The sequence below is a fragment of the Ascaphus truei genome, chromosome 1, assembly GCF_040206685.1.
Source record: "Ascaphus truei isolate aAscTru1 chromosome 1, aAscTru1.hap1, whole genome shotgun sequence".
NCBI classification, from domain to species: domain Eukaryota; kingdom Metazoa; phylum Chordata; class Amphibia; order Anura; family Ascaphidae; genus Ascaphus; species Ascaphus truei.
The window spans coordinates 8,924,536-8,950,878 of NC_134483.1; the positions used below are offsets into that span (position 1 = coordinate 8,924,536).

The 26,343-nt window shown below is 43.1% G+C and overlaps 2 protein-coding genes across 2 annotated transcripts in view; one reads left to right on the plus strand and one right to left on the minus strand.

Annotated features, from left to right (window-relative positions):
• Positions 1-6,818, plus strand: part of LOC142474995 (von Willebrand factor A domain-containing protein 5A-like) — a 65,889-nt gene extending 59,071 nt beyond the window's left edge. The window contains exons 17-18 of the mRNA XM_075581120.1: positions 5,764-5,890; positions 6,441-6,818. Coding sequence (XP_075437235.1) covers positions 5,764-5,890; positions 6,441-6,520 — 207 coding nt within the window. The 3' untranslated portion in view covers positions 6,521-6,818. The remainder of the gene's footprint in view (positions 1-5,763; positions 5,891-6,440) is intronic.
• Positions 1-26,343, minus strand: part of LOC142475204 (von Willebrand factor A domain-containing protein 5A-like) — a 354,651-nt gene that overhangs the window by 108,873 nt on the left and 219,435 nt on the right. The window lies entirely within an intron of this gene.

Genomic DNA, 26,343 nt, shown 5'->3' on the forward strand with positions numbered 1-26,343 from the left:
CTGCTCACTCGAACTCTTCTTACGCTACTATCTCTATTGAAGAACCATCAATCACAGAGGAACATGGCACACAGCAAGGACGAAGAAGAACTCACTACTCGCCAGAGTCGGCTGCTAAATATAGAGATAGCTCCTCCCCCCCTGGTGTCAGCAGAACCTCCCTCTTACTCACGCCTGCAGCAGAGTCCAGGCCGGCATCTACCATTCAGGTTAGAGCTATGAAGGGGGAAAACCCATAATGATTACTGGCGCCTGATCTTAACAGGTCTTACCACAGTAGAAGGAAGATAGGTATAGCCTGAGCTGTTTACAGGGGGCTACACTCTCCCTATGGTGGAATCCAATGGTCCCCACTTGGACCTATCTTTTAGCAGTACCATCCTGCGGCGAACCACTTAGGTAACAGCACACATAGCAATAGAATACATGCATAATGAGGTAGTAATAGTAAGTACAATCCGGGTACTCCCAACATGGAGAACCCTACAGATAGTGCCTCGGATCAGGCTTCCTTACCCGTCATCCATTGTGGTCAGTGACAGTCACTGCGAACGACTGAACCGCCCCATGTTCGGGCCGGTATGTGACACCATGCATATAAATACACCTCCCGATGCTCCATATACGCACTAGCTCACTAATCTTATCTTCATTGTGATACCCCGCCCGACCGTACTTGGTCCGCAGGTACTCCTGAACTCCCTCCCTAAGCCAACTGCCTCGGTTATCCTCAACCTCTCTCATGATGGGCTCCGGCACATAGGGATATTCATAACCATGTGACTGCCGGTATCTTGCGACTATGGCCCGGTCAGCTCGACTTAGCTTGGTAAGCGTGCGCTGCCCTGCCCTGCTTGGCAGTACCCAAAACAATGGTTCCTCGGGGGCTACTTCGTCATACAATATACTGGGGCCTTGAGGTACAATACGTTTCTGTTCTATCTCCCTCAACCGGTGATCCAACTCATCCCCCATCTCCTGCGGAGTGAAAGAACCAGCCGCCCACCAGTGGTCTACTACGTCGTTCTTAATCAACAAGAATCGCGTACGATCCATCCCTTCGTGGTAGCTGGTGAACAAAGGCGCCCACCATTTATCGCGGTGCTCATACTTAGCGGCCTGACTAGTGCGCTCTGCATCAGAATCTACCTGTGATGATACCCCGGACGTACCCGCATCAGTAGATCGCGAGCAGTCTCTCCGTCCCTTGGCATTATAATACCTTGTGGGGTTCATCTTGGACAACACTGGACAAGTAGACCCAGCCTCTGCTGGGTAGGTGGCCCACGGGCTTTCTCTCTAGCTGTAGGACAAAACGGTACAGGGTTAGACACAGGTATTACGCTTGAATACGGTATCTCTCCTTCAGAGCCCCCATCACTCAACTCCCAATCCCACAAGTCATTAGCGTATTTGGGGGATTTACATAATTTATCCCTGGTAGGTCCCGGTGGCACCACTCATGACGGGGCAGTGGCCGGGGCAGGGGGGCTAAGGGCCGGGGTAGGAGAAACGTCCAGAACATTGTCCAGCAAACAGGTAACATCCCGCACAATGAACTTCTTCTTAGCGGTACTCCCCCTCAGGCTTTGGGTTTCTCGAGAGGGACCTCGACTCTGTAGAATAGCCCTGGCCATGGCAAAGGCTCTCTGTTGCGAGGAGAACATTCCCCCAGGACTGGTCTGTCTTTCAGTGGAACCGGAGCTGATGTTATCCGAATCGCCTGCATAGCTCCCATCCGCCCTGGGGTCACGCACCGGCCGTGCGTCGAGGACCGGGGGGGGGGCGGCGGTGACACCTCCGGTACACGATCGAACAAGTAGGCCTCAAGCCTCTCTTTCTCGTTCACCATGAGTGCGGTCTGTGCCTGGCGGGAGTAAGGGGGTGGTGGTGTCTCCTTACCACTCCGCTGCTTTTTGAGGACATCTTTTTCTCCGCTAGGATCGTCTCGGTTACACTGGGAGTCACCACGGCGGTGGGACTCGTACGGGACTTCGGCCGCACCAGTGTTCGCCGTTGGATGGTCCCCGGACTTGTCTGTTCTTTTTTGATGCCTTTGGGGTGGTTCGCCGGTAGGCGCATCGCCACCGATGTCACACCCATCTCTTCCTCCTCTGAAGAAATCCCGATCAGTTCCTCCGCTGGGGAGTCACCTGGCTCTTCAGTGATACAACCAGTGGATATAGGTACAAAATGTCCTCGCTTGTGTACCTCCACTGCGGTCGCGCTTGTCTGGGTGGCCAGCTTGCTTAGTTCAATAGCTAGCTGAGCCTTGGTTCCTCCCGATATGGTATACCGGGGACCCAGAGCAGTCTTTTCTTGGTCATCCGCCACCTCCGTCAAAGTTCCTGGAGAGGCACCCGGTGGCATGCCGAACAAATCCCGCGGCTCGGTTGGTCACAAGTAAAACATGCCACACTTGGCGCATTGGGCCTTGGTACTCGGTACTGCGCCGGGCAACCCGCAGTGCACACACAAGCACCAAACATATTCCTGCTCCGCTACGGCCACGACCAGTAGGCCTCCCGGTACTTGGTGAATAGAGGTGTTTATTTCTGACATAGTTCGTTCAGAGGAAGACAACACAAGTTTCTAGCTCCTCGCTCAGGTCTCCGGTCCCTCCCGTCGCGGGGGCGGGGGGGACCTTCTTGATTGGTTCTGGGTGGCCCCCCTCCCTCTGGAGGAATCCAGAGGCGGGGTCGTTTCCTTGTCAGCATGACGTGGCCGGTCGGCTTTCGCGCCTCTCAGCTCCTTCTGCAAGGAATCTGGGTTTGGCGCCAGACTCCTGCACATGTCCCGCCACAACTGTCTCACAGTCCTTTTGCAAACCTCACGTGCTTGCTCCAGGTTCGGCGGGAATCGCCATTTTAGCTCGCTTCTCCGCGAAGCACATGTAGGGGTGGCAGCCATCTTGAATAGTCTCTCCAAATGTACCTGTGCCCTACTCTCCATGTCTGACGGGTATCTCGTACCTAGACCATGCTTTCCCTTCAACTGTGAACTCTGCTTCTTCATACTGTATATGACCCACTGAATTTAGGTGGCTGGTACCCCAGGCTCAACGGAACTCCTCTCCTATGCACTGTACTCCCCATGTCTGCTTTCAAGTGCTCGGTGGTGTGGGTGATAGTTAAGATACCTCTTGTCTAGGTACGGGCGTCTCCTGCTTTTGGCCGCTATAGTGGACCCCGGGCTATGGTCCCTAGTCTGGTTACCAAGCTGACCCCCCCAGTGACTCACGCTACCCGCCTCAAGGGACTTGATCAGCTCCAACTATCCACCCCACTGTAACACGGCCCTGGGCCATGGTCCCCGGATTGGTTACCGCTATGACCCCCCCAGTTGCCTCACGCTACCTGCTTAATATACTTGCCAGGAGAGTGCATCTTAGTCGGTCGGTTCCGCCTCGCTTTAAGCCGGTCCTGTTCTGATAGATATTCATCCTCTCAGCAGCGCCTCCAAATGTAACCCTGTTTCCCCCCCCCAGTTTCTACGGGAGTGTGAGGGGTGCATGGGGGCTGGTTACATGCGGTGTGGTGCATACCTGTGAGGAACAGGAGGGCCTGAGCTTCCCGTGATGTTGTGGGGGAGCCAGGACCGGGCTTCTGGGGTCGTAGCCTCCATATTATCTTAGTGGTGCAGCGCCTCCATCTTCTATACTCCCAGGGTAATGGGATAGGACCGGTATAGAAGCACCCCTCAGGTCCCAGGGTTATACTCTCCAACTCACACACAGTCTTTACGGGTGCAAAACAGTCTCTTTATTTGACAGGGCAACGATATCCCAACGATAAGGCTTCCAGCAGCCACAATACAATCGCCAGTGACAGGTACAACCTGCTCAACTCCCACGACCTCCTCCTCCCTTCCCTCCAAGTCACTCGGCCGACAGGATGGTCTGAGCTAGGGCGGCAATACCCCGTGGCCCACCCCCGAGGTTAGCCTCGAGGTGGGTCTTGAATTCTCTTCCCATCACCCCTGGCAGCGGGGTGAGGGCATTGGTCCACCAGTCTATGGTTCTATCAGCTCTACTTATAGACGCTGATCGGTTTGATTCCTCTCGCTCTCGACCGGCATGCTGCGCCGGGGAGCCCGTAGCCTACTGATACTCCTCGGACCGCTCCGCAGGACTCATGGCTTACGGCCTATTACTCAGCCGCTCTAGACTGGTCTCACTGCTCACTCGAACTCTTCTTACGCTACTATCTCTATTGAAGAACCATCAATCACAGAGGAACATGGCACACAGCAAGGACGAAGAAGAACTCACTACTCGCCGGAGTGGGCTGCTAAATATAGAGCTAGCTCCTCCCCTCCTGGTGTCAGCAGAACCTCCCTCTTGCTCACGCCTGCAACAGAGTCCAGGCCTGCGTCTACCATTCAGGTTAGAGCTATGAAAGGGGAAAACCCATAATGATTACTGGCGCCTGATCTTAACAGGTCTTACCACAGTAGAATGAAAATAGGTATAGCCTGAGCTGTTTACAGGGGGCTACACTAGCATTGGCTAAGAACGCTTCTTGCAACATGTTTCAAGCTGAGGATCCATGCAATGCACGTCTAATTGTTGGGGGGAATTGGGGTCACTGCAATGTACTTTGCAGTTTCTACAAGATGAATAAGATTACATTTAATTATATGATCCATTATTTGTCAAAGTTTCTGCCATCTTCCAAGTTAGCTACACTTGTATAAACAAGACACTAGCAGGCTAATACACTTATGTACTTACAATTCTTCGGATAACTAAATGTTAGTTTTATTTTATCCATGAGGGAACAGTTGAGCGCATGGATGGGGGAGGGGGGTTGACCATAGTCGGGTCCAGGGCTGTGCCGTCAGTTTCTAATATAAGTAGCAAAAAGATGGCTGGCGTTACACCCACTCTATCTGGGGTCTATTTTCTTCTGAGGATTATGTATTATTTCAGTGATTTGCGAAAAGCCCTTTAATGTGGGGGTTACCCCCCACCCCAAAAAAAGTCCCATATCGCTGGGAGAATGAAATATTGGGTCCGCATGCAGTATCTTTTAGGTGGTCACTTGTGTCACTCACACATTCACGATCACGTTAAATATATTTTAGCAGGACCCAATAAATAGCATAGTCCTGGGCCTCTATGCGTTGTGGGGGGCGTTCCCATGGAAATACAGTAGACTGCACCGCCTGCCCCCTACTTTCCTCCCCCTTCTGGAGTGGGAACAGGACTATGCCAGGTTATTGGCCCCAAGAATAGCTCTATATCCAAACAAATCAAACGTGTGAAACACCTAATCCAAATTAAAAGCGCAGACAGAACTAGAACCCAAACACATTTTTAGGGCCAATACTATATTAAAAAAAAAACACTTAGATTGCACCTTTAACAGGTTTCCATCTTTGCTAAAAAGACATATAGATGTAGCAAGATTCTCTGTCTCCGGAGCCACGGTCGAAGAACCAAAAGACTGTGACGCCAGAGACAGCCAGCTGTGATCACGCTGCGGGAGGTCCATGCCTCCTAACGGGACCCCCGTAGCTTTAATCCTCCGGTACCGTTACCATAGTGGTCACATGACTGCGGGTTGCAGTAGCACCACAGACAGCTTAGCTACATCTGTATGAGGCATGTGGGAGACCTCGGACACAGGATCAGGTTGGTGTGTGTGTATTTTCCCTTTCTATTTATGAGTTCATCTTGTTTGGACGGTGATCTTATAATACTAAGACTGTGTGTGGATAATACTGTCCCTTCCATCAACATTTTCTCTTCCTCCTCCCCAGAGCGTTGAGGCCTCAGTGTGGGCGACGCTCCTTGCTGTGCTCTGGCTTCACGCCTCCTGTCCAGAGCAGAGAGATGAGTGGGAGCTACTGGAGGGGAAAGCTGTGTCATGGATAAAGTCCAAAGCAGGTGAGAAGAAGGTGTGAGGGTTAGAGGAGGAGAGCAGGAAAAAGAGAGGCAGTGAGTAGAGGGGGAGTTACTGAGGGAATGCTGTGTAATGGATAAAGTCCAGAGCAGGTGAGAAGAAGATGTGAGGGTTAGAGGAGGAGGGCAGGAAAAAGAGAGGCAGTGAGAAGAGGGGGAGTTACTGAGGGAAAGCTGTGTAATGGATATAGTGCAGGACAAGTAAAGAATGGGCACGGAAGAGAAAGTGGAACTGACAGGAGAGAGAAAGATGAAAAGGAAACGGAGGCTGAGAAACGGAGGGGGAGATAGGGAACCTTTGGGCCCTGAAATGAGTAGTAAACGTGTGGATGCCGCATGCTAAGCAATGCTGTCCCCTGTACTTCTCTGTGACTACCACATGGCTCCAGATCTGTGGGACAAATGGCGGCAGATTCAGTTCTTTCACTCCCATAGGATGGAGCCCATCGGTTGACGCCTCCGTTCCTCCCGTACTCGTTTTATTGCAGCGCGAGGCCATTTATCCGTTAGTAACGCTGCGTGTCCCTTTCCCCAGGCTCCTCCCTGAGTGACTGTGTCAGAGCGGGCAATGCGCTGCTGAAATCTTCCGTGGGGCCGAAGATATTTGGCCTGTGAGGACGGACAGACGAGGGACAATAAGAAGCAACCTTTGCACCTTAAATATGGGGGAATCCCAAGTCCTTTGTACTATAATTCTGTTCTTTCTCCTTAACCCTTTCACTGGCAGAGAGAGGAGGGTTACTTACAATCTCCGCTCTAACCTGGTTCAGTCGTCTCGCTGCCACCTCACCTACACTTTCACACGCTGAAATCACCTCTTATACCCATTCCGTGCCAGTGAGACCGGGCCCTGGCAACGAATGTGTTAATAAACAACACAAAGAGCAAGAAAATAAAGGATTCCTCATTTTCACTCCGACTCCACATTTATGGGTTTACAAAAAGTAGAAAATGTATCCAAGTGTGGAGATATATTACTTCCTATAGTACTGAGAAATGTATACAGGTGTGGAGATATATTACTTCCTATAGTACTGAGAAATGTATACAGGTGTGGAGATATATTACTTCCTATAGTACTGAGAAATGTATACAGGTGTGGAGATATATTACTTCCTATAGTACTGAGAAATGTATACAGGTGTGGAGATATATTACTTCCTATAGTACTGAGAAATGTATACAGGTGTGGAGATATATTACTTCCTATAGTACTGAGAAATGTATACAGGTGTGGAGATATATTACTTCCTATAGTACTGAGAAATGTATACAGGTGTGGAGATATATTACTTCCTATAGTACTGAGAAATGTATACAGGTGTGGAGATATATTACTTACTATAGTACTGAGAAATGTATACAGGTGTGGAGACATATTACTTCCTATAGTACTGAGAAATGTATACAGGTGTGGAGATATATTACTTCCTATAGTACTGAGAAATGTATACAGGTGTGGAGATATATTACTTCCTATAGTACTGAGAAATGTATACAGGTGTGGAGATATATTACTTCCTATAGTACTGAGAAATGTATACAGGTGTGGAGATATATTACTTCCTATAGTACTGAGAAATGTATACAGGTGTGGAGATATATTACTTCCTATAGTACTGAGAAATGTATACAGGTGTGGAGATATATTACTTCCTATAGTACTGAGAAATGTATACAGGTGTGGAGATATATTACTTCCTATAGTACTGAGAAATGTATACAGGTGTGGAGATATATTACTTCCTATAGTACTGAGAAATGTATACAGGTGTGAAGATATATTACTTCCTATAGTACTGAGAAATGTATACAGGTGTGGAGATATATTACTTACTATAGTACTGAGAAATGTATACAGGTGTGGAGATATATTACTTCCTATAGTACTGAGAAATGTATACAGGTGTGGAGATATATTACTTCCTATAGTACTGAGAAATGTATACAGGTGTGGAGATATATAACTTCCTATAGTACTGAGAAATGTATACAGGTGTGGAGATATATTACTTCCTATAGTACTGAGAAATGTATACAGGTGTGGAGATATATTACTTCCTATAGTACTGAGAAATGTATACAGGTGTGGAGATATATTACTTCCTATAGTACTGAGAAATGTATACAGGTGTGGAGATATATTACTTCCTATAGTACTGAGAAATGTATACAGGTGTGGAGATATATTACTTCCTATAGTACTGAGAAATGTATACAGGTGTGGATATATAATACTTCCTATAGTACTGAGAAATGTATACAGGTGTGGAGATATATTACTTCCTATAGTACTGAGTAATGTATACAGGTGTGGAGACATATTACTTCCTATAGTACTGAGAAATGTATACAGGTGTGGAGACATATTACTTCCTATAGTACTGAGAAATATATACAGGTGTGGAGATATATTACTTCCTATAGTACTGAGAAATTTATACATGTGTGGAGATATACAGTATTACTTCCTATAGGACTGAGAAATGTATACAGGTGTGGAGATATATTACTTCCTATAGTACTGAGAAATGTATACAGGTGTGGAGATATATTACTTCCTATAGTACTGAGAAATGTATACAGGTGTGGAGATATACAGTATTACTTCCTATAGTACTGAGAAATGTATACAGGTGTGGAGATATATTACTTATTATAGTACTGAGAAATGTATACAGGTGTGGAGACATATTACTTCCTATAGTACTGAGAAATGTATACAGGTGTGGAGATATATTACTTCCTATAGTACTGAGAAATGTATAGTGGTGTGGAGATATACAGTATTACTTCCTATAGTACTGAGAAATGTATACAGGTGTGGAGATATATTACTTCCTATAGTACTGAGAAATGTATACAGGTGTGGAGATATATTACTTCCTATAGTACTGAGAATTGTATACAGGTGTGGAGATATATAACTTCCTATAGTACTGAGAAATGTATACAGGTGTGGAGATATATTACTTCCTATAGTACTGAGAAATGTATACAGGTGTGGATATATAATACTTCCTATAGTACTGAGAAATGTATACAGGTGTGGAGATATATTACTTCCTATAGTACTGAGTAATGTATACAGGCGTGGAGACATATTACTTCCTATAGTACTGAGAAATGTATACAGGTGTGGAGACATATTACTTCCTATAGTACTGAGAAATATATACAGGTGTGGAGATATATTACTTCCTATAGTACTGAGAAATTTATACAGGTGTGGAGATATACAGTATTACTTCCTATAGGACTGAGAAATGTATACAGGTGTGGAGATATATTACTTCCTATAGTACTGAGAAATGTATACAGGTGTGGAGATATATTACTTCCTACAGTACTGAGAAATGTATACAGGTGTGGAGATATACAGTATTACTTCCTATAGTACTGAGAAATGTATACAGGTGTGGAGATATATTACTTATTATAGTACTGAGAAATTTATACAGGTGTGGAGACATATTACTTCCTATAGTACTGAGAAATGTATACAGGTGTGGAGATATATTACTTCCTATAGTACTGAGAAATGTATAGTGGTGTGGAGATATACAGTATTACTTCCTATAGTACTGAGAAATGTATACAGGTGTGGAGATATATTACTTCCTATAGTACTGAGAAATGTATACAGGTGTGGAGATATATTACTTCCTATAGTACTGAGAAATGTATACAGGTGTGGAGATATATTACTTCCTATAGTACTGAGAAATGTATACAGGTGTGGAGATATACAGTATTACTTCCTATAGTACTGAGAAATGTATACAGGTGTGGAGATATATTACTTCCTATAGTACTGAGAAATGTATACAGGTGGGGAGATATATTACTTCCTATAGTACTGAGAAATGTATACAGGTGGGGAGATATATTACTTCCTATAGTACTGAGAAATGTATACAGGTGGGGAGATATATTACTTCCTATAGTACTGAGAAATGTATACAGGTGTGGAGATATATTACTTCCTATAGTACTGAGAAATGTATACAGGTGTGGAGATATGTTACTTCCTATAGTACTGAGAAATGTATACAGGTGTGGAGATATATTACTTATTATAGTACTGAGAAATGTACAGATCTGAGTATAAGATCCAGTCACCTGTCAGATAGAAGACTGGTTCTGCTCAGCTTACTGTCTGCTGAAAAGTACCATCTATAACGTCTGATCGGCACCGACATAACATACAGTTCTAGTATATAGGAAAGCGCAGTAAGGTGCATGTTAGCGGTCACGTGAGTATAGAGCATATGTTGATATTCACTTCGTATAGATTAAATTACTAAAACTAGAACAATATCCTCATATTGTCTGCCAGGCTGCCATATATAAATACTGGGGGTGATTACTATATATAAATACTGGGGGTGATTACTATATATAAATACTGGGGGTGATTACCATATATAAATACTTTTTGTGATTACTATATATAAATACTGGGGGTGATTACATGAGTTATCACTCGCACTGTGTTAGATTAGCCAGTATAATCAGAAATATTATATTTACAGAAGTTTTTGCTGGACGGCTTACTCTTTCACCCATGATCACAGATAATATCTATATCTTTATGAGAATAATCAGCATAGTGAAGCCAAACATTATCTTTAAAAGTTAGAAAAATAACCCTACACTAAAAGCCCCTGTAAATGCATTAGTGCTACCACCATCCCCCAAAAAACAAAGTGAATAATAACACAGACCGATACCCACAGAACAAAACAACGGGCTCGCTGGGTAAATTACATCATCAAAATAAACATAATAGGCAGAAATCCCTGTATAGTGGTGGTAGCAAATAATGTCCCTAATCTGAACTAGTAAATGGATGAATAGCCGGAGCTGTATAGCACAGTATGGCTTCCGCTGATACGGGTTCCTCTCCAGCAGCGAGATTCCGCCCATTGCACATGGACGCCCAGCGCGTATTACGCCAAAGAGGATGGTCTTCTTCCGGTGCTGTCTGCGCATGTTCCATTTGGATTTTTTTAATGCCACAAATAGAATCCGGATGTCTCATTTATAACAATAAAAACACAAATATAAGTGCCAGACTCACAATGATTTAAAATCGTATAAAAGGACTATATACAAATCCTTTGTTAAGACTTTAATGCCTACCAAAAGATTCATTAAATGTCTCTCTTTAATAATGCTGTAAACTACCGTTTACTACTTTGAACACTTGTATCCATCCTAGATCCTACTAGAAATGTTCCTAGTTACTCTGCCAATACCTCCATTCTAATTTTGGGAACTGCAGCAGCTGATTAGATTGATAAGAATATTTACAGGTTCCGTTTATCTGCATAGTGCATTACATCTACAGTATGTGCTTGCATATCTATAGTAGGACTTTGCTAACTAAGCACTATAAGTGGTCATTGCTAATTTTTTGCCTGCTTGTTGAGTACTGGCAATACCACTATATGTCTATTTGAACCATCATACATATAGTTTGGTTATAAGAGACACCTACTTCTATCTTGTACTGTAACGTATGTAGCGCTGCTTCCCCCCTCTCCCCCGCACCCCCCCTCTGGGAGATCTTGCTATTGCTACAGGTGTCATGGTCCTAAATACCTGTGAGGGTCCAGGAGAGATGAGTGTCCGCGATGGTAAGGGGAAACAGGACAGGCTTTTGGTGATCTTCAGGCTCTTCCCATGGTGCCTGCGCCTCCGGTCACAGCAGGGTTCCTGGAGACACTCCCCACCATGACAGTTCTCAATCATACCTCTACCCCAGTGATTCCCAACCTTTTTTGTTTGGAGGAACCATTTAAGTATTTCGAAAAATGTCGGGGAACCCCTATCTGGCTGACACATATTAGGTTCGACAGGGGTTAGTCACAACATTTCACACCTCACGAGCCACCTCTATTTCCCACCCTCTAACCATGTATTTCTCTCCCATCCATCTCACTAACTCTCCCCCCTCTTTTCCTCACTCATTCCCGCCCCCTCCCTTCTTACTTGCCCCTACCTTCTGTCAATTACCACACTCTCACTCAATCAACCCTACAAAATACATACCAAAAAACCAACCCCCGGGGGGTCTGTGGTCTGTAGGAGGAACCCCTGAGACTGCTTCACGGAACCCTGGTTGGGAATCACTGCTCTACCCTATAGACTGTAACTTAGGCAGAGGTATATAAAAAGGATTCTTTATTGAGGCAGCCACTGCAGTAGATATTACAGTGCATGCATCATCTTTTAGGATGGGTCCCAGACCTCTGGATGGTACCGGCCTTCTAGCAGTCTTGAGCCCTTGTGTTCTATTCAGATTTGGGGGGGTTAATCAACCCAAGGAGGGGCTGAAGGCCTGTCTCTCTCAGCCGGGAGAGACTCTGCTCCACTTCTTTACCCCATGAGGGGGAGAGCTGGACTCACTATAATTTGGATTGCTTCCTCCTTAGTGCAGAAGGGGAGGGGACCTGGGCTGCACCCAGATTGGGTAACTCACAGACCACGCCTCATCTCCACTCCTGCCACTCAAGGAGGTTGCATGAGGGGGGTAAACCCACAGGATAGCCTGACACTGCCTGTAGCTACTAGGACTTAAGTGACAAGAGGCAGAAAGTATAGTCTGGACCAGCCATGGCTACACTTACAACCACAACTATCTTTCAAGTGTTTATAGCAGTTTAGGGGTATTTAACCCCATATACAGACGTAGGTTTACTGTATGTTTAACTAAACAGCAACTCACAATTGATTGGTTTGTATTATGTACCATTTATTATAAGAACTCTATGTGTGCATTGTACACACGTGTTGATACAGTTCAAATAATAAATACCAATGGATACATATACCACTAGTTAGAAAATATCATAAACACTACTTCTTACACACTTCTTCCAGTAGATGGCTGTATCCCTATATATATGGATGTACTGCATGTACCGTGACCCTACACTCACCACAGAGGATTTTATACACACTATATATATATATAGATATATATCTCACATCTTTGTATAATTGTTAACTAACATTTGATTGGTTTTTCCTTTGAGTACATTGGGAGTGTCACTACCATTTGTTGGTAACCTGAGTAATACACTCGGAGAGCATTGAGCTCCCCCCACATACCTTTTGCACACTCACTGAATGAGGGCAACTACACGGGAATCTTTGTGGTTGCCCCTCTTGGGGAAACATGTGCTATATGCCCGAGGGAAAGGTCAATTCCACAAAATGTTAAACAATCTTTATCTCCTTTATAAAAATCATGGTCATGGTTAGACATTGGGGTATAATGAACAAGTACTAAATCTCCGATGTGTTCTAATATCCTCACTTTTTAATTTTTTTTTAATGTCCTCCCAACATATTTTTTTATCACACGTGTAATCAAATAGATGACTCCTGCCCTTCGACAGTTGAAACTGCGCACACTGAAGCGATTGTTCCTATGGGGGCTCCAAAATATGTTTGTGGCCTTCTTATATTTACAAGAAAAGAGACACAGCGCACCGGAAGAGAATGGCAGATAGTTGTAATAAAAACACACAAACGTATAACTTACAATTAAAATAGAAAGTTGCAATAGTGAGACGGTGCATCGTGCATCTGCTTGGAAGGGGAACATGTGACCTGACTGCTATATGCTAGTACAAAACGAATTTTAGTGGCACATAAAAAAGCAGCGAGGGGAGGTCCTCTTACAGGTTTCCTGCAGGTGCCTGCACTTTATCAGAGTAAACTCACATTAAAAACACTGATCCTAAATACCCGCAGTGCCCCGGACCCGTGACCAATGAACAGACAGATAACCAAACTGCCCCACACCTGAGGTATGTGTATCTTCTTTTTTTTTTTTTTTTTTGAACGTGGTCTGCCGTGAAGTTTGGCTCAAGGGCTTACAACAATTTGGCCAAAATGTTAAACTAAAAGACCATTTTATTTATTAGTTATTTATACATGTATATTTAGGCACTGTACCGTATATAAGTTTTTCTGGATGTGCACTGAGTTTTGTCTGTGTTTTATGTTATGTCTCTGGTTTTAAATATAAATTGCCATGCTCAGTAGCACTCCTCTGTGAAACGTATATGCTTATATATATGTTGTGGGTAATTTGGGGGTTCAATTTGAGCTTGTAGGTGTTCTGTATGTTTTATAATTCTTGTGCAGCTAGTCTTGGCTGTTTTGGAGGGTGGCAACCTCCTATCCAATTGAAGCTCACTCCCTCCCACATTTAAATGGTTAAAAGCTCACTCCATGGCATCTCCAACTATCAGGGGAACTTGCCTGCATGCAGTGTGATTGTGACAAATCTATTACAGAGTGCTTTTCCTGGTAATGTACAGGTTAATAAAAGCTTCAATCAGACTTAGTACTTTTGCAACTCATTTTGACAGATTTATTATAAATCATTCTTCCTGGCAATGCACAGGTTATTAAGAATTTATATTAGTGTAGGGACCCTTGAACGTGGTCTGCCGTGAAGTTTGGCTCAAGGGCTTACAACAATTTGGCCAAAATGTTAAACTAAAAGACCATTTTATTTATTAGTTATTTATACATGTATATTTAGGCACTGTACCGTATATAAGTTTTTCTGGATGTGCACTGAGCTTTGTCTGTGTTTTATGTTATGTCTCTGGTTTTAAATATAAATTGCCATGCTCAGTAGCACTCCTCTGTGAAACTTATATGCTTATATATATATGTTGTGGGTATTTTGGGGGTTCAATTTGAGCTTGTAGGTGTTCTGTATGTTTTATAATTCTTGTGCAGCTAGTCTTGGCTGTTTTGGAGGGTGGCAACCTCCTATCCAATTGAAGCTCACTCCCTCCCACATTTAAATGGTTAAAAGCTCACTCCATGGCATCTCCAACTATCAGGGGAACTTGCCTGCATGCAGTGTGATTGTGACAAATCTATTACAGAGTGCTTTTCCTGGTAATGTACAGGTTAATAAAAGCTTCAATCAGACTTAGAACTTTTGCAACTCATATTGACAGATTTATTATAAATCATTCTTCCTGGCAATGCACAGGTTATTAAGAATTTATATTAGTGTAGGGACCCTTGAACGTGGTCTGCCGTGAAGTTTGGCTCAAGGGCTTACAACAATTTGGCCAAAATGTTAAACTAAAAGACCATTTTATTTATTAGTTATTTATACATGTATATTTAGGCACTGTACCGTATATAAGTTTTTCTGGATGTGCACTGAGCTTTGTCTGTGTTTTATGTTATGTCTCTGGTTTTAAATATAAATTGCCATGCTCAGTAGCACTCCTCTGTGAAACTTATATGCTTATATATATGTTGTGGGTATTTTGGGGGTTCAATTTGAGCTTGTAGGTGTTCTGTATGTTTTATAATTCTTGTGCAGCTAGTCTTGGCTGTTTTGGAGGGTGGCAACCTCCTATCCAATTGAAGCTCACTCCCTCCCACATTTAAATGGTTAAAAGCTCACTCCATGGCATCTCCAACTATCAGGGGAACTTGCCTGCATGCAGTGTGATTGTGACAAATCTATTACAGAGTGCTTTTCCTGGTAATGTACAGGTTAATAAAAGCTTCAATCAGACTTAGAACTTTTGCAACTCATATTGACAGATTTATTATAAATCATTCTTCCTGGCAATGCACAGGTTATTAAGAATTTATATTAGTGTAGGGACCCTTGAACGTGGTCTGCCGTGAAGTTTGGCTCAAGGGCTTACAACAATTTGGCCAAAATGTTAAACTAAAAGACCATTTTATTTATTAGTTATTTATACATGTATATTTAGGCACTGTACCGTATATAAGTTTTTCTGGATGTGCACTGAGCTTTGTCTGTGTTTTATGTTATGTCTCTGGTTTTAATATAAATTGCCATGCTCAGTAGCACTCCTCTGTGAAACTTATATGCTTATATATATATGTTGTGGGTATTTTGGGGGTTCAATTTGAGCTTGTAGGTGTTCTGTATGTTTTATAATTCTTGTGCAGCTAGTCTTGGCTGTTTTGGAGGGTGGCAACCTCCTATCCAATTGAAGCTCACTCCCTCCCACATTTAAATGGTTAAAAGCTCACTCCATGGCATCTCCAACTATCAGGGGAACTTGCCTGCATGCAGTGTGATTGTGACAAATCTATTACAGAGTGCTTTTCCTGGTAATGTACAGGTTAATAAAAGCTTCAATCAGACTTAGAACTTTTGCAACTCATTTTGACAGATTTATTATAAATCATTCTTCCTGGCAATGCACAGGTTATTAAGAATTTATATTAGTGTAGGGACCCTTGAACGTGGTCTGCCGTGAAGTTTGGCTCAAGGGCTTACAACAATTTGGCCAAAATGTTAAACTAAAAGACCATTTTATTTATTAGTTATTTATACATGTATATTTAGGCACTGTACCGTATATAAGTTTTTCTGGATGTGCACTGAGCTTTGTCTGTGTTTTATGTTATGTCTCTGGTTTTAAATATAAATTGCCATGCTCAGTAGCACTCCTCTGTGAAACTTATATGCTTATATATATATGTTGTGGTTATTTTGGGGGTTCAATTTGAGCTTGTAGGTGTTCTGTATGTTGTATGTGTATCTTCCTCTACTTGTAATCACAGGTGGGACAGGGGAGCCGTGAATATGTAACCAAATAAAATGATTGGATGTGGGACCGTTCTTGTCAAAAACACATTACTGAATATTAAACAAAAATAAACAATTAATGGCACAGTGAGTAAAGACACTGACTGGCACTGAGTGTGAATCTGGGGAATCTGGTTCAATTCCCGGTGTCAGCTCCTTGTGACCTTGGGCAAGTCACTTCATCTCCCTGTGCCTCAGGCACCAAAAAATAGATTGTAAGCTCCACGGGGCAGGGACCTGTGCCTGCAAAATGTCTCTGTAAAGCACTACGTAAAACTAGCAGCGCTATACAAGAACAAACAATTATTATTAAATAAACATAAAAACAACAACACCTGTCTGAGATGTAAATCCTGATACGAATATAACAGAAATAAACCACTAATATTGTGTCTGCAATGATCTGGTTGTACACTAAAACATGCAATATCTTAGGAGGCACAAACAGCTATTGATAATGAAATTAATTGAAAATAGCTTCCGCATAGATCAAAGCACATTTAGTTAACAAGCATTGTTCAAAGGCAAATGTATCTTTAATATCTACAATAACCATTATATCAAGGTCATTGTATTGAAGTCACTTACAGTATATGTCCCTATATTGCACTGGCATGAACTTTCCAAGACAGCCAGTATGGGACAGATAGTGACCAAGATGACTGTTTTACAGTCAATTTCAATGTTGTTACTATGTTGCACCGATGAATGCTTCTAAAGAGATCCAATATAGGACAGAAGGTGGCGCTCATGAGCCATCACAAATATAGCCATCAGTCTAATGACAATACCATGGAGTACAATTCTACTGAGTGACCACTAACATTAACTACTCTATAGAGTCAAAAACGGGTACACATAAGAAGTGACAACATCCTTATACATCTCACAAGGAAATCTATCTGATCTATAAATAATATAAGGAATCGTAAAGAACCTACTCAACTGGAAAACTCCAAATTTGAACTTCTACATATAATAAATACATGATAAATCTAACCATATTTCAAATAATTGCACAATAAAATGAATACTTAAAGAATACTTAAAAAACAAAACGATAATAGATAAAGAACATATAAATTATATTAATGCAGAAATGTTGCAGTTCCCAGTGAACGTTGATCCCAGAAGAGGGACTGAGTGTGTCCAAGGAGAACATCCAGAACATCTCACTTCTGTTCAATAGATTTAATCTGTCGCCCCCACGAGTGGACAGTTTAACATGTTCAATTGCCATAAAGAGAAAGTTCTTGAGTCCTCACTGCGGACATTGTAAAAAAGGTCTGGATACAGGATGTTTTATGCCATCATCCTTAATCGGACATGCTCTAAGATGCGTTGTTTTAAAGGTCTAATTGTACTTCCAACATACCCCTTGGTGCAAGCGCACCAGATATAACACACTACGAATTGTGTTTTGCAATTCATAAAGGTTTTGATAATATAAGGGTTCTTCATTTTCCTTACCTTCAATGTCTTGGTGGGGAGGGCGTACTGACACATTTTACAAGAACCACACTTGAAAACACCTTTTGTGGGTTTTAAACTCATAGATACCGTTGGTTTTGAATTAAATAATCTTGAAGTACAGTAGGTTGTCAGTGTTTTTGCCTTTTTAAACACATTTCGGACCCGTCTTAAAGAATGGACGGAGCTCTGGATCTACAGTAAACCGAGAACTCCCCAATGCTGATTAATAATATCTTTAATTTGTTGAGCTTGATTGCTAAATTGAGTAATGAAAAGAGGGGTCAATTACTGTTTTTCAATATGTTTTCCCCCCGCATTTTGATATCGACTAATCACGATTTGACCGCAAGGCCTGGTCAAAGGCCACCTGGATAATGGAATTTTTATATCCTCTTTCTGCCAATCTTTTCATTAGGTCATGAGATTGACATATGAATGCTTCATCATTAGAGGATAGTCTCCTCAATCTAAAGAATTGTCCTTTTGGTATTCCCTCGATTACGGAGTTACGGTGACTGCTGTCTGCCCTTAAATACGTGTTTCGCGAATTAGCTTTTCTTAACACATCAGTTTGAATATTGAGTGAAAGATCTATGAATAAATGTAAATCTAAATCACTCGTGAGTGAATTTAAGATTGAAATTGTTAGTATTAAGTGATTTAATGAAATTATCCAAAATGATTAAGGGGCCTATGCAGAGAGCAGCGCAAACGTAAATATCGCCATTTTTTAGCGAAATTTGCCTATAGAAAAGCAGGTAATGGCGAGTTAAGAAAAAAGCGCCATTTTTTTTTATTTGTAAATCTCGCCGCGCTGGTGGCGAGAACCTAAATCTCACCAGTTTTAAAAAGGTCCGTATTCAGAAAGGCACGATCGCCATCTAGCGGCTGTTCGCGCCAATAAAATGGCGCGATATTCTACAATTAGCTCCGCCAAAAAAAGTTGGCAAGAAGCTGGAGCTCGGCGGCCATAGGGGAAAAAAAAAAACGCGATTTTTTTTCTAACACATTTCAGCAGCGCGCATCTCTCCCTTTTAAACTCGCCACACGCATTCATGATATAAATTGCAGATTTCGCACCTTTCTGCATATAGAGAAAAAAACTCGCCATTTCAGGTACATTTTATTACCCTCGCCAATTATTTACAGCGCTGCTCTCTGCATAGGCCCCTAAATCCCCATCCCATATAAAAAATAAAGTCATCTATGTATCTTTTATAGAATACAATATGACTGCGAAAAGAATTGTTACCCCCATAAATGTGAGTGCTCTCCCAAAATCCCATGAATACATTTGCATAGGATGGGGCAAATGAAATCCCCATCACTGTGCCTCGTGATTGAAGAAAGAAATGTGTATCAAAAATAAAATAATTGTGAGTTAATAAAAAAAATATTAGAATCTAATAGAAAAGTTTGTTGTGCCCGTGAAATTTCAGAATTGTGAAGAAAATATTGGACAGCAGCCAACCCCTGATCATGGTTAATTATGGTATAAAGAGACGTGACATCCATAGTTACCCAGAATAACTTTTTTGACCAATGAAGCTTATGTAATGCCTTGATTCGGTCTGCGGTATCTCTAATGTATGACGGTAAAATTCGTACCAAAGGTTGGGGGAACTAATCTACGTACCGAGATACACCATCTCCCAAAGCTCCAATGTTGGAGACGATGGGCCGACCCGGAGGGTTCTCCAGCGATTTATGGATCTTTGGGAGATGGTGAAATATTGGTACAATAGGATTGGTATTGAGCAGAAAGTCAAATTCAGTTTTATCCAGGACATGTAATAATTGTTCTAATTCCAGAAGGTCTCTCAATTCTTTGAGAAATTGCTGCGTCGACTCAGCTTTTAATTTTGAATAGGATGAAACATTATTAAGTTGACACAACGCTTCCGTTTTAAATGCACTGGAAGACTGAATGACGATGGCTCCGCATTTGTCGGCGTTTTTGATCATTAAAGATTTACTTTTTTGTAAATCACTGAGTTCCCTCTTCTTCTATCCTGTTAAATTAGACGTCTGAAAAGTGTTAAAAGAAATACCTTGTGACAATAATAGAAGATCCCTCTCCACCAGTCTCTCGAAGGTAAGGAGATGAGGCTTTTTTGAGAAATTTGGACCAAACAAGGACCTCTTTTTGAACCCAGAAAAAACATGCTCAAAAAAGGATGAAGAAGATCCATCAATTTCAAGATCATCGGCAAAAATTTGTTCATCCAAGAGATTTTCCATATCTTGCAACGCACAATTATCTTTGAATCTAGACAGTTGCCTCATAATATCAATAGAACTAATTTGAACATTATGAGATATTGTAGTTGGGTTCTCTTCATCTTGGTCCTTTTTGGAGAAAATTTCTTCAGTGCCAGTTTTCTGGTAAATTTCTGCAAATCAATATTGGTATTGAACAAATGAAAGTCCATCTGAGGCGCAAAATGTAAGCCTTTATTAAGTAACGAGAGTTGACTGTATGTAACTTCAACTCCTGACATTTTTATGACATTGTTAATCTCTGCATTCAGAGTTTCTTTCTTTTCCCTGTCCCTTCGTTTCCTCCTCTGTGATCTTCTTGTCCGTCTTGGTGCTTGGAGTTTTTTGACTCTGGGAAAAACGTTGTCTGAGAAGTACCCTATTTCCTCAATTCTAAGACGCACCTTTTTTTTCGATTTCCACATGTCTTAAATCGAGGTGCGTCTTAGAATCGATGTATTAAAAAAACTTAACATGGTTCAGGAGAGGTCCCATGTCAGCGGAGGATGAAGTGTGCGGCGGTGGCAGAGAGGCCCCACGTCTGCAGATGGTTGAAGATGGACAATGGGCGGGAGTTCGGTGGCGGCGGCAGGACAGGTCTCAAGTCTGCAGGTGAATGAAGATAAGACGACAGCGGGCGTGCGGTGGCGGAGGCGGCTAATAGATCATAATAGCAGGAGCAGAGCGGCATATGGGAACGGCTTGGGAGGTGCACTCTGTAACACTGGAAGTTAACCAGGGTCTGACTTCCGGTTATAGTGTGCACCTCCCAAACCATTCCCCTATGCCGCTCTGCTCCTGCTCGGCTCTCCTGCTATTAGGATCTCCTGCCGCCGCACCCCACCACATGCCCGCTGTCTTCTTATCTTCATTCACCTGCATTCTTTGGACCTGTCCTGCTGCCACACACCCACCCGCTGTCCATCTCAACCATCTGCAGATGTGGGACCACTCCTTCTGCCACCCGCTTCGTCCTCCGCTGACATGGGACCTCTCCTGAAACATGGTAAGTGAAAAAGTAATTTTCCTCGATTGTAAGGTCCAAATCGATGGTGCGTCTTACAATCGAGGAAATATGGTACATGCCTGATCTCGTGTAGAGAATCTATTTTGTGTTGAATTGTCCTGGTTTTCTGTGGTTCTTGATCTATCTGTATCTCCTGTATCTCTGGAGAAGGATGCTCCATGTGCTCTATGATCGGGCTTCGATGCGTCAGAATCAAAGCTTGATGTGTCACCATGTTTCTTCTTTAAGATGGACCTTTTTGGAATTTGATTGAATGATCTATCTTGATTACCCTGATGATGTTTGTTAGGTCTTCATTGAAAGCCTTTAGATGGGGTCATAACCGGCTTGTGCCAAACGTAGACTTGGTTACGGTCGTAGTCCATTTTATCTGTTTGAAACTTTGACTGTTTCTTTGCAATGATGTTTTTTTCTACATTGCTGATGTTCCTTGAAAGTTTTCCATCGTTACCAGCACAGTTCTCCATATTCTCAAATTTGTATAATTTTGATTGGGGTGATTTAGTGTCTGTTTCCAATGCTGTTTTCTGTTGTACCTTGGACTGTACGATCAATTCCATAAGTCTGCGTGAGCAGTCGTCTAATATTTTCCACCAGCTATCCTCAAATTCTTTGCTCTGAAAGCCAAAGGTGGGGGATTTCTTTATCCGCAATCATCTCGGGATCCTTTTGACTCTTAGATAATTCTCGAGTGTTGTCATGTCCCACCACAGCCGCGTATCCTGTATAAGGAGTTTTTCAAGTTGGAAGAAGTGTGAGGCTAAATCTGCTGGATCATCACAGGGAATAGCTCCAGTCCCATCAAAGCCATACTCAGCTTTGTTCAATCGGTTATAGATGTCAGCACTATTGTACAGTATGTATATACTTCAGCCATATTTGATGTAGTTGCCTCATCCTCAATAGGATCCATATTAGTATAAACCAGTAATTGCAGAAACGAAACCATAAATCCTCTAATCTGATCAAAAAAAGCAGAAAGAATAAAAATCGGATTGTGCCAGTCAAAAAATAACCTTAATAAAAAATGGTACTAGTTGTAGTTGTTGCAGTCCGGTCAATTGTTTAGTATAAAGATATAATCAAATATCATAGACTCCTCGGAGCTATCACTCGACGAACAGAAACATACAATAGAAATGGTGGGAATGAAACCCCCCCGCGATGCTTCCCTGGGGTTAAGTCCATCTAAGGTACAATAAAAGTAAATCTCAATACAGTATATATAAAGAGTCCCACTGACGTATATATATTGAGATTTACTTTTATTGTACCTTGTATGGACTTAACCTCTGAGAAGCATCGCTGCGGGTTTTCATTCCAATTTCCTCAATTAAAATAGTAAAAGTTGGCTCCATGATGTCCCAGTGAGAGCTGAGAAGACCCACTGATGTAATTGTGCACCAAGTCCTCGGACTCTGAGCTCTTGGCACTGGATCCGTGGAGGCTACACAGCGGATCTGATGACTATGGATGCTTCTGCGTGATGACGTATGGACGCTCCTGCGTGATGACGTATGGACACTCTTGCGTGATGACGTATGGATGCTCCTGCGTGATGACATATGGATGCTCCTGCGTGATGACATATGGATGCTCCTGCGTGATGATGTATGGACGCTCCTGCGTGATGGCTTATGGATGCTCTTGCGTGATGACATATGGATGCTCCTGCGTGATGACGTATGGACGCTCCTGCGTGATGACGTATGGATGCTCCTGCGTGATGACGTATGGACACTCCTGCATGATGACGTATGCACGCTCTTGCGTGATGACGTATGGACGCTCCTGTGGGATGACGTATGGATGTTCCTATGTGATGACGTATGGAAGCTCCTGCGTGATGACGTATGGATGCTCCTCCATGAGGACATATGCTATATAAGTGACGAGACCTCTTTCCTATATTTACAAGCCTGCTGTGTTTTCTTTAACTTTGTCAGAGAGTCTCCAGGCTGTGCAAGATCCTTCCGATAAGGTTTTCAGAGACCATCATCTTCTTTTAATAAATGCCAGTGCTGATCTCCAATGACTGTGTGAGAGTGAAGATTAGCATCGTACAGATGTAGCAAACATAACTGTCCCTGGCACCAGGGGATTAATGCAGCGAGAGTGTAATCCGGAAGCATGGCGCCCCGCAGCGCTGTCGCCGCACACTCTATCCGGAGATGTAGCTTTACGCTTTAACCGCGGCTCCGGAACGGTAAGTCTCGTTGCATCTGTACGTACCAATAAATCTTATCATTTTATCAGTCACATAGTAAATGTCTATCTGCTAACAGTGTTTCCCTATCCATGTGTTTGTCTCTGATCTGCTCTATCAATATCCATTACAGCAGGGGAGCTCGACTCTGGTCCTCAAGTCCCCAGAATAGGTCAGGTTTTCACGATATTCCTGCTTCATCATAGATGACTCAATAAGTCTCTGCTTCAGCACAGGTGGCTCAATCATTCCCTTCAGCATAGCTGGCTCAGTCTTCGACTGATCCTCTGATTGAGCCACATGTACTGTAGTTGGGATATCCTGAAAACCTGACCTGTTAGGGGGGGCTTGAGGACTGGAGTTGAGCCCCCCTGCATTATATTACAGCCCTTACCCAAGAAATATTACTACAGCTGCTTGTTACTGGACTGGAGTTGAGAACCCCAATCCTAGAATCCCCCCCAAAAGACGTCCTGCCTGTAGACCCACCTGATGCTCAATGATGGTGATGGGACATCAATCGATACCAGGTCATTTTCTTCTTTTTGTAAACCAATAAATCTCACCATGAGTGACACGTAGAAGTTTTTGTTATCCTGCACTATGGATATTCTCAATTGTATTCCTTACCCCGTCTTAAATATGGCTTTGTGTTAATAAACAAGCTTATATGGCATAAGGGAGCTTCTCCCCCAAGCCCAGCTGTGCCCTGAGTTGAACACTGTGAGGCATTATGAGCTTGTGTCTCTTGGTGTCTATGTATGAAGGTAGTTTTCTTCTCTTTTCCCTCACTTGTATTAGCTGGCACCATGTGGGTTTATTGTGTATGTAGCACCCTGGCTAAAAAGTTAAAACAACAAACAGTCAGTCCAGGTCCCTGCAGGCAGTTTAGGGGTTAATCTTCACAGGCCCCACTATTCTCACAAAGGTCTTACTATTATGTTACCTTTTTATGGTCAGGGTGTGGTGCTGACTGGTCTCCCGGAGCTGACAGAGAGATTATTTCCTTCTAGCGAAAAAAGATAAGAAATAGCCCGGGGCATACCTGGATCTGTCTAACATAAGCATGCACATTCCCTTACATTATAATCCGGGAGCGGCACAACCCTTAACACACCCAATGTCCTCAAATCTGAAGAGCGTGACGTTGTGTAAAAATACCTATTTTATTTATTGTACTTCTATGCTGGTGTCTCACACACAGTGATATTTAATGCTGTTTTCTGCTGGTGTTTTAAAGACTTTAGGGGTGTTAGTTATATGGGGGATTTAAACCTCCATGACGTACCAGTAACACGTTCCTGCTAAGTATCTCAGGAAACAATGTGTCCCCAGAGCTGAAATTAACAAGGGTTATCTCCGGAGACCCCCTGCTTCCAGCCCGTGCGAAAAAAGGGGGACATTTAACTTGGGGTGCTCTTTTCCGTATTAATACACAACGTCACGCTCTTCAGATTTGAGGACATTGGGTGTGTTAAGGGTTGTGCCGCTCCCTGATTATAATGTAAGGGAATGTGCATGGTTATGTTAGACAGGTCCGGGTGTGCCCCGGGCTATTTCTTCACTTTTACACAAGCAGGAAATAGTACAGTATGCCTGACAAAGAGTGTCAGGTCTAGATTCACTTAATGGTGCTAAACCCTATTTACTTTAACCAGCACTCACAGGTTAGCTGGATAAAGCAGACATGTATTACACTTAGGCGCGGCCTTAATCAGCGGTTAGACTTTGGGAATACCTGCATGGCATCAAGCCTCAGGACACAATGGATAACCTATCCCCAATGGTGCTGAAAGGGTGTCCAGTTTCATTTAATGCTGGTGAGTTGATCAGAAATCCTCTCCAGTGCATTTATAGAGATAATGAAAATGGACATAGTGCAAGTATTACTTTTAATAACAATTAAAAATAATAAACATTTAGGTTAAAATGACATGCTAGAGGTAATAAATAGGCATTGAGACCCCCCCAGGGTCACAGCGCGGACGCCTCCGCAGATGCTCCGATCCGGATTCCTCCTCCGCAAAGGCAGATATTCTATGCTAGCAGCGCCAGCCTCCACGGGAAGAGGGGGAGCAGCACACAGATGTCACAATGAACACAGGGGGGTCACAGCGGTAGAAACGTCCCGACCTACTATTTTCACAGTTAAACTGCTTCCTCAGGGGCATCAGTAAACTGAGAAATGGACCCTGTTAGCCTACTTAGACGTTGAGGGCCTATACACACATGTAACAGGTATTCCCCTCACCCTAAGGAAATCAGCCGCTACTACTGTACTGGTGCTACCTGTTGAATGTGCAGAGGGCCTGGGCCTCCGCTCAGAGGGAGCCTGGGGCGACTGTGTGTCCTGTACATCTCTACACAGGTGCCTACACCTATGAGGATCCTGGGTAATAGGATTGACTCCTCATAGGATTCGTATACCTAGGGTACACTCAATTAACACACTCAATCAATCAAATAAATAAATATATATATATCCTTTACTGTAGTCCCATAGAAAGCATAACACGGACAACACAATGCACAGCATTACAATAGAACAGCAATAGTCCAGGGGTAGCTAGCCCCAAATGGTACCAGGGATGCTCGGGCACATGTAACCCAGTTTCCTGCGAGCAACTTGCTACAAATGTAACAGAGGGCAGCGCTGCCCTCCCCCTTTCGGTGGTACACAAACTCTTCCTGGCTCAAGGTCCAGCCAGGCAACACTTCCAATCTTTGCAAGCGCAGCAACCGTGTCCCATGTCGCGGGGTCTCCAAAACAATCCCCTCACACCTTAGAGTCGCAAATGATGTCTGTCACGCAGGCCACAGTGGGAAGCCTCCCTCTGCGCTCCGGTCTG